At 39.9% G+C, this 9,582-nt stretch overlaps 1 protein-coding gene across 1 annotated transcript in view; it reads left to right on the forward strand.

The window, feature by feature from the left end:
* The window catches only part of LOC119412192, a gene marked incomplete in the record, with an annotated part of 67,755 nt that overhangs the window by 17,267 nt on the left and 40,906 nt on the right, over nt 1-9,582 (forward strand). The window contains 6 exon segments of the mRNA XM_037679208.1: nt 615-647; nt 1,277-1,309; nt 4,359-4,391; nt 4,503-4,642; nt 7,906-8,016; nt 9,218-9,313. Of these exon segments, the coding sequence (XP_037535136.1) occupies nt 615-647; nt 1,277-1,309; nt 4,359-4,391; nt 4,503-4,642; nt 7,906-8,016; nt 9,218-9,313 (446 nt within the window).

Below are 9,582 nucleotides of genomic sequence, written 5' to 3' on the forward strand. Positions count from 1 at the left end.
TGATGATCGTTAACATTTATTAATATTTTTACATTTTGAGACAAAAGAAAAGACTGGATTCCATCCATCCATCCACTTCTTCCTTTTTTGGGTTGAGGGGGTCAGTGGTGCCTACTGTATGTCCAGCAGTCACTGTGCGAGAGGCAGGGGACACCCTGGACAGGTCCCAAGTCCATCACAGAAGACTGAATCCTTGCAAAGAAAAAATATTTACATATTATTTTTGCCAATTTTTTTAAAAACTAAAACGATGAATCGTGCAGACGTATTTTTTTTCCACTGTGGAATAATTGAGCATCCTAGTTTGAAGAAATAAAGCATGAAGTTAAATAGAGTATTATTTACTATGTGTATTAGTATTATTATTCCATATATTTGCAATGGAAATGACATGAAAACTACTAAAACTAGTATATTTGTGGGTATAACGTCCTTTTGGTCAAAACTTGAAAGAGCCGCTGCAGAGGGACCAAAGAGCTGCATGTGGCTCCAGAGCTGCAGGTTGCAGACCCCTGGTCTGGGGGCTTCAGAGTTCAAGGCGCTGATCGTAACAAATGGTATTAAAATGATGAAGAGTATTTTTTAACTTAATCACCCTTTTGTTTTACTTTCAGGAAAAGCAGTTCAAGGAGTGAAACCAGCACCAGGTAAAGTTCAACAATAATGTTCATATAGACAGTAAAGTTTAAAAATCTGTGTATTTTTATTTGATTGTTCCCACTGATGGATTTAATAGTCCTGACTGATGCATTTCATCTTTGTGTTGGATAAATGGACCGAGAGCTTTCTGTAGAGATGATGTATTTTAGTTTTCATGGTTTACATGTGGTTTCTATGGTCTAGGTGTGGTTTCTTTCATCCAGGTGTGGTTTCTATGGTCTAGGTGTGGTTTCTTTCATCCAGGTGTGGTTTCTATGGTCTGGGTGTGGTTTCTTTCATCCAGGTGTGATTTCTATGGTCTAGGTGTGGTTTCTTTCATCCAGGTGTGGTTTCTATGGTCTAGATGTGGTTTCTTTCATCCAGGTGTGGTTTCTATGGTCCAGGTGTGGTTTCTATGGTCTGGGTGTGGTTTCTTTAATCCAGGTGTGGTTTCTATGGTCTAGGTGTGGTTTCTTTCACCCAGGTGTGGTTTCTATGGTCTAGGTGTGGTTTCTTTCATCCAGGTGTGGTTTCTATGGTGTAGGGGCTTCAGAGTTGTAGGTGCTGATCGTAACAAATTGTATTAAAATGATAAAGAGTATTTTTTAACTTAATCACCTTTTTGCTTTATTATCAGGAAAAGCAGTTCAAGGAGTGAAACCAGCACCAGGTAAAGTTCAACAGTAACGCTTGAAATCTGTGTATTTTTATTTGACTGTGCCCACTGATGGATTTCTGTGGCCCGGGTGTAGTTTTTATGGGAAGGATCACAAAAGAAAAATACTTGTTAATTATGGTGATGCTTGAAAGTTTGTGAACCCTTTAAAAAAGTTGTATGTTTCTTCATACACATGACAACACCATCAGATTGTCACACAAGTTCTAAAAGTAGCTAAAGAGAACCCAGTTAAACAAACGGGACAAAATATTATACTTGGTCATTTATTTATTGAAGATAATGATCCAATATTCCGTATCTGTGAGTGGTAAAAGTATGAACCTCAAGGATTATGAGTTAAATTAGCGTCAGGTGTTTTCAATCAGTGGATGATGATCAGGTGAGTGGACACCCTGTTTGATTTAAAGAACATGGATCTATCAACGTCTGATCTTCACATCATGTTTGTGGATCATGGCAGGAACAGAGGAGATTTCTGAGGAGCTCAGAAAAACAGTTGTTGATGCTCATCAAGCTGGAAAAGGTTACAAAACACCTGTAAAGAGTTTGGACTCCACCAGTCCACATCAGACAGATTCTGTACAAATGGAGGACATTCAAGACCACTACCCTCCCCAGGAGTGGTGGACCAACAAAGATCACTCCAAGAGCAAGGTGTGGAATAGTGGGCGAGGTCACAAAGGACGCCAGGGTAACGTCTAACAACTGAAGGCCTCTCTCACATTAATGTTCATGAGTCCACCATCAGGAGAACTCTGAACAACAGTGGTGTCATGGCAGGGTTGAAGGAGAAGACACTGCTCTCCATAAAGAACATGGCTGCTCGTCTGCAGTTTGCTGAAGATCACATGGACAAACCAGAAGGTTGTTGGAAGAATATTTTGTGGACGGACGAGACCAAAATAGAACTTTTTGGTTTAAATGAAAAGTTTTATGTTTGGAACCTCATCCCATGTCACACCAGATACTGAAAACAAAGGTTCACGTACTTTTACCATCACAAATATGTAACATTGGATCATTTTCCTCGATAAGTAAATGACCAAGTATAATATTTTTTGGCTAATTTCTTTAATTGTGTTCTCTTTATCTACTTTTAGCACTTGTGTGAAAATCTGATGATGTTTTAGGTCTTTTATGCAGAAATATAGAAAATTCTAAAGTGATAACAAACTTTCAAGCACCACTGTATTTTAAAAAAATTAAGACAAAAGGCTAGATTCATATAAAGAAGGAAACAAATAATAGTTGTTTTTTTTTTAAACCATGAACTATGTAGGCTTTTGTGATTTTATTTTTTTATATTTTTAATTGTGGGAAAGTTACGTATCCTTCTTTGAAGTCATAAGGCATAAAATAAAGTATGTTTTACTCCTTGTATTAGTACTAGTATTCACATATTTGCAAAAAACATGACAGGAAAACTGCTTTTTGTTGGTTTAACATAAATGACTTTCACATTTTCTAGACAGATAAAACTCGGATGACTGCAGATAACTGATAAAATGGCTGAAAACCTTTGAGCTTTATCCACCCCCAAGAATCTAAGAAATCAGCGAGTGGAGCGGGGCTCGTTTATTTAGCACAGCTGTTAGCAACCATGAAGCTAAGCTAATGAGATCCACGCTATACATAGACCCACAGTAGGTTTACAAGTGGTGCGCTGGTCATAAAACCAGTCTTCCTAATGTGCGTTCACGTTTTCTATTTGCCACTGTTCACCATAAAGTTATCAAGTGTGTTACATAAATTTAAATTACACAAAGCCCTTCCCTGTTCATTGTTTAAACAGTCAGTCACGTATGATGAAGGTCTAATCAGTGTTGACCGCAGCTGCGTTTTTCTTTGCAGAGAAGTAAAGATTCCAGACAAACGATTCATTGAGGACGACAAAGATAACGTTACTAACACAGACATATTTTACCTCTACGTTAGATTTATTGTTCTGGATAAAGTTTTACAAGGCTATAGCCTATGCTAGGTTATCTAAATGTTAGCTTGCTAGCTTGAGAGGCTAATGACATGGCAGGTAGAGGATTAAAGATAATCTATTATTGTTGATTTGTTTTACAGATCAGTTAAAATAAATTTACCATGCTCTGTTCAGCAAAATACACTACACAGTTGTTACGTGCATCGTCGGTGCTAATCGTGAAAGTGAAACTTAAGGTGAATGGCAGTGACTTGAAAGTTGTGAAAGTGAAACTTAAGGTGAATGGCAGTGACTTGAAAGTTGTGAAAGTGAAACTTAAGGTGAATGGCAGTGACTTGAAAGTTGTCTTCATGCGCCCTCTGCTGGATACATTGTACAATTACAGCTGGTTCCAAGCATTTTAGGGGTGGAAATTAGAAGTGCTTATACCGGCGTATATTGGGACAACTATCACCGATACGATAGGTTCCCAAATGTCTATATCAGCCTAAATTGTCGGCTCTACCGATATATTGGTCCGTAAATAGTGTTAATGATAGAAACAATTACAACTACAAACATAGAGAGTTAAGAGAACCAAATACAGCAGCAGAGTGAGTACATGTGGTCAGTTTGTCTTCCAGCAGGCTAAGCCTATAGCAGCAGAACTAAAGGAATCATCAGGAATCCCAAGCCAACCCTAACTATATGATTTATGAATAAGTGAAGTATTAAAAGTAGACAGAGTGTCAGCCTCATGGACAAAAAATGAAAGTTGGTTCCACAAGAGAGGAGCCTGAGAACTGAAAGCTCTGCCTCCCATTGTGCTTTTAGATTCTCTAGGAACCCCAAGTAAACCTGCAGCCTGATAGTGAATTGCTCTGTTAGGAAATTATAGAACATGATGGTCTTTATGGCGTTTGATTGTATGGTTAAAAAAACAGAAAAAACTTGTGTGCCAACTCGAAGGATTCAAAGCTGTAAAGGTGATGATCGTTGCAGAAAAATCTCGTGAAGTTTGAGATGCGTTTTAAACAACACAGCAAGACTTATAAATCTTTTACTGTGCTCCTCTAATACCTTCTACCATTCTTTTACATGACTTTTAAATTCACCACTGTCCCGAAGAATCAAAGACGCCAGCTGCAGCCAAAACGGATGGTAGTTTTATTTTTTAACTCAGTCATAATTCTTAAACTATGATAACTTTGCTTGTTATTCCTTTCCATGTTCATTTTGTTTCATCCTGTTCTGCTGTTTTTGTTCTTGAAGTCGAGTCAAGTCGAGTCGAGCCAAACGATTCGGAACTGGAAGAAGTGATAAAAATTCTGACTCCGGCCTTTCAAGCTGAGCTAAAGACGTCCTCCTCTTCATCATCAAAAAGTGAAATGCGTTCCCCTGACCGAGATAAGGTAAGTGTCACTTCAAACCAGGACAGTTATCCGCACCCAACAAGGCAGATGAAACGTAGACGGACGTGCCAAAATACATCAGCTGACACACACCAGCATCGCGCCTGAATTCACTTATTTAGTCTTTCAAGCAAAAGATTACAGTTTGAATTTACCCGTTTTAATTGTTGATACAGGTCATGTGATCAACTCGTCTAGATAAAGTCACTGGCGTCGTTTTTAACTCTTGTATTGTCTTTTGTGATGTAGAGGCGACTCGGGACCCGAAGGTCCCAAGTTCGATCCCCGGTCATTGCACATCTCGTGGCATCAGCTGCCCACTGCGCCACCTGGTGGTGGATGGGTTAAATGCAGAGAGCCAATTTTGCCATTGCATGGAAACAGACAATGATGACAACACATAACACATTATTGTTATTGTTATTATTGTTATAGCCACTTTTTATCACGTCTGGCTATTAATGAGCCACTTGGCTTGCCATATTGATGTCGACGCTTCATCCCTGTGGGACATCCTGTCTGCGTCTCTGCTGGGCAGGAGCGTGTGCGTAAACTGGTGCGCCTGCTGCAGCCGTAATATCCACTCCGCAGACTGACTGTATTTTTAATAAATAATCAAAATAAAAATGCGCCATGACTTCGGACTTTTAGGGGCGGAGATTTGAGTTGCTGGATCCGAGCAAACAGTTGCCGGAATGCACACGGTCAAAATGAGAGTTCCCTGGTCTTGTTCCGGCTGGATCCGTCTCGGATTAACCACTGCGTTTACTTGCATTTGTAAACACTTTGCTTCTGTCAAGCATCTTACCTCCGTTCCCGAGTCCGACACTGTTCCTGCTCGTTGTTGTCCGACTCCACATGTGAAACCTCCTCCGTCTGGGCTCCTGCCTGGTACGACTGCCTGGTAGCTCGGCGCTCACCCCCACCACTCTTTATAGGGGCAGAGATTATTTTTCAGGGTAGAAATGGAAATGCTACTTGAAGGGGCAGCTCGTATGCTCCTAAGTGGCTACTGTGTTTAAAATTAATGTTCGTGCCATTATTTTCAGTTTACGTATCCAGTGTAAGCTTTATCTGTTCAAGGCAGCCATATTTGTTCATGACTTTATTATTGGTAAGCCTGAGAGTTACCGGATCCAAGAAAACAGTTACCGGAACGCACCCTGTCAAAATGAGGGAGTTCCCGGATCCTGTTCTGGCAGGATCTGGCTCAGATTAAGCTCTGGCTATGACTGGAGGACACGCTCCATCTCCCCCGCCAACACACACCGTGCAACACGGACTGTCTTCATCTACACTAAACCTGCCGCGATAAACAATAAATCAATTAATCGCATGATAAATGAAAATTATCGACCTGATTTTCATTTATCGTCTTTATCGTTCATGTCTCTCGTTCTACTGAAGACACTGGATGACAAAAGGTTCACCTCAGGTGCTCTTCACCGATCCAAAAATCACGTTTTTGGATCGTTAAAGCAGCTAAGCTACGAGCTAAGCTAACAGGCCGACCTCGGGGAAAAAACCTCCGTCTTGTCGAAGCTCCAAAATTCACAGTTGAAACCCGTGTCTTCGTGTAAAAAGTTGTTTTTTCTCTGAAAAAAGAAGCGGAGAACTTGTTTACTGATTTTTTTTATTAAAAGCTTTGTGTGAAAAATGCTAAAGAGCTCAAACCACAGCGAGCGTCCGCCATTTTGAGAACCAAGACAGCCCATGTCACGTCAAGAGGCCTCCCTCCCATTTTTCTTAGAGACACGCTGCTCGCTCCCTCACTATCCATCCTTCAGTTCAATCTTATACTGCCATACGGTGGTTGAAAATAGGTACTACTGTACATGCAAAACAAATTAACAAACATTTCTTCTTAAATTTGACAATAATTACTAATTGTTCCCTGCCTCTTATTTCAAACAATATTATCGTTTATCGCAATAATTTCTGAGACAATTAATCGCCCAGCAAAGTTTGTTATCGTGACAGGCCTAATCTACACCCCGCACACACCGTCAACAAAAATCACAGACGATATGAGCGCCCTGGCAATGCAAGTAAACTAGGGGAAACACTGTTTAGTATTTAAAATAATTTCCACGTGCATGCAGGCTGCGGAATCGAACGTTCCACATCCAACAGCGACTGACTGCCGTCGGTTTATCCCAAGTCAGGAAGTGATTAGAGGGTGCATCGTGCGCCTGCTGCTCGCTCATATATTCGGGTCACTGCAAGCCAAAAACAATTTAAAAATTGGCACATCTGCCACACGTACAGTCAAAAAATATATAATAATAATAATAATTAAAGAGAAAAGGTTGAAGATCGAGAGACACGACTTAAAGGCCCATCATAATCCATCCAAAGCCGAGCGGTCGGCTTGCAGTCGCGTGGTCGCGGGACGTTTGTTTTCGTGCACGCCTTTCATCGTCCAAGAGACACGTGGTGCCGAGTGTTGGGCTATTTGACTAATTTAATGTTTGAGGAGTCGCACAGCTGAATATCCGAGCGCGTTTCAGGATGGACGAACCCGCCCACAAACTTCTGGTCGGTCACACGATACTTGGCGCGTACGTCTATTAGAAAAAGTTTGATCCGGGCCTCGTGTGGAGAAGAAGCGGGCGAAGCTGTTCTGAGAATCAAATGACGCCATTTTTGTCGGGCAGCTGCCTCGATGAGAGACGATTTCGCCGCCTCGGCTGGATGATGCAGGGCCCGTAAGTTTGACTGAAAACAAGAAGGGTCCGGGGACCTGGAGGGTCTTCACAAAACTCCAACTAGAATTATTTAAAAAAAAGTCATTTTGGACGTACTATCAATCAACCTTTATTTATACAGGTAAATCCCATTGAGCCTCGAGGACTCATTTACAAGAGAGAATGGGAGAAATGCCTTTTATTTTGTTTTTCTCCAAAATTGCTGTAAAATTTATAAATATTTTGTGAATTTAAAAAAAAAAAATTGATGTGGAGGTATTTAAAAAAAAAAGACTCAAAATTTAAAAAGTCAGCGATAGCTCTAAAATACTTTTTTTAATGTAGAAGAAAACATTTAAAAGTAATATTTTTAAGCATTTAAATAAAATGGTTGATTTTTCCCCTAAGCAACATGAATGGTCATAAATTTAAAGGACAACACAAGAGTTAAAAGACACATTTAGAGATGACATGAACAGAGTTCTCAAAGCAAATCAGGTCCTGAATGAGATTGGATTAGATCTGTCTTTTTCCTGTCATCGTGAATTCAAGTGTTTGGTTCGTTTTTCTCTGTAGCTGGTGATGCTCACCGGGGTTTATCCATTTGTATCGTATATGGACTTGCGCAATGCTTTGGAGCTGTTTGGGAAAACCGAGACGGTCGTACAGTATAAGGCCAAACACCAGGTACGTATTATTCCAGGAGTGAACGTTTGTGGTTTTCTGGACAAACATTTCCAATGCAAGTTTTGTTTGCGTCATCATTTTTCAGTCGGTGGGGTTTTAGGGATAAAATGATGAACAATAATATCTTACCTGCTGCAAATACGTCTTTGGACGACCTCAGTTTCTAGTAGCGATGCACCGATCCACTTTCTTTACTTCCGATCCGATACCGATACATGTTGTTTGTTGTCGGTCGATACCGATCCGATGCCGATATATGTTTGCATCGATCGATACCGATACACATATATTGTTATCGGTCGATACCGATACACATATATTGTTATCGAACGATACACATATATTGTTATCGATCGATACCGATACACATATATTGTTATCGGTCGATACCGATTCGATACCGATCCGATACATGGAAAACAGTGCTGAATTAACAAAAATGGCTAAATCATGTCATCTGGACTTGGTTCAGAAACTGGTCCAGATGACATGATTTAGCCATTTTTGTTGTCTACGTGGATGATTGAGCTAACAAACCCAGTGCTGAGTTAACTTAAAACATTTGCTTTATGTACTGAATTACACATTTATTGAAAACTCTGCACCATAACAGCACACAAACCGAGCTTCACAAGCTCGGTCAAACGTAAAAACACAACTTGTTCAGTCAGTACTCCAGCGCGTGACGTCACTCAGAGCACAAAGTACAGAATTAGAGTGGATAGATCTGCTGAGTCATGGATTGATCACATTGTCACCGATACTCGATCCAGAAGGTTTTTTTTTTTCTTTCTCGATATCGGTACCGGCATCGGATCGGTGCATCTCTAGTTTGTAGAAACAGTTAAGTTCTGACCGCGTTAGCCGAAGTGGGTTGGTTTATTGTATTTATTTTATTTATTTCACCTTTATTTATATGTGTACAAAATGTATTTATTTTATATATCATGCACAGATTATATTCATTCATTCAACCTTTGTTTATATGGGTTAGTCTCATTGAGCCTTGAGGACACATTTACAAGAGGGACCTGTATATTCAGGTGCGCTCTATAGATCTGTCTCAATTACAGTACTGGTACTTACTTGTTACCCAAAATTTGTGCAAATTTACCTTTTAGGGTTTTTTATGTCTGAATATTGAGAGAATCGGGTCCCAGGGTTTGTACTAATTCTTCTTTTTGTGTTTGTGTACATGAAGGCGTACGCGATTTTTGTGAAAACTGAAGACGCTGATAAACTGAGGAGCATAAAGAGCTTCAACCTGAAGGGAAGCACGGTTACAGTCGGCTCAGTGGTACGTCACGCTCTGCTCGCCTGCCTGCATGTTGCTGCTGTGCGTCCGTGGCAGTTTTTACTCAAAATGCTCCTCTCTTATCAAGAAATTATCCACACGGCACCATTTATATATTTTTTTTTATATGTATGCATGTATATAAATATACACGTGTGTATGTATAAATATACAGTAGTGTTTGAAAGTTTGTGAAGACTTCAGAATTTTCAATATTTCTGCAAAAATATGACCTAAAGCATCATCGTTAACTATATATTGATATATATATA

This window comes from Nematolebias whitei, chromosome 1, assembly GCF_014905685.2.
Source record: "Nematolebias whitei isolate Nwh7 chromosome 1, NemWhi1, whole genome shotgun sequence".
In the NCBI taxonomy this organism is placed as follows: domain Eukaryota; kingdom Metazoa; phylum Chordata; class Actinopteri; order Cyprinodontiformes; family Rivulidae; genus Nematolebias; species Nematolebias whitei.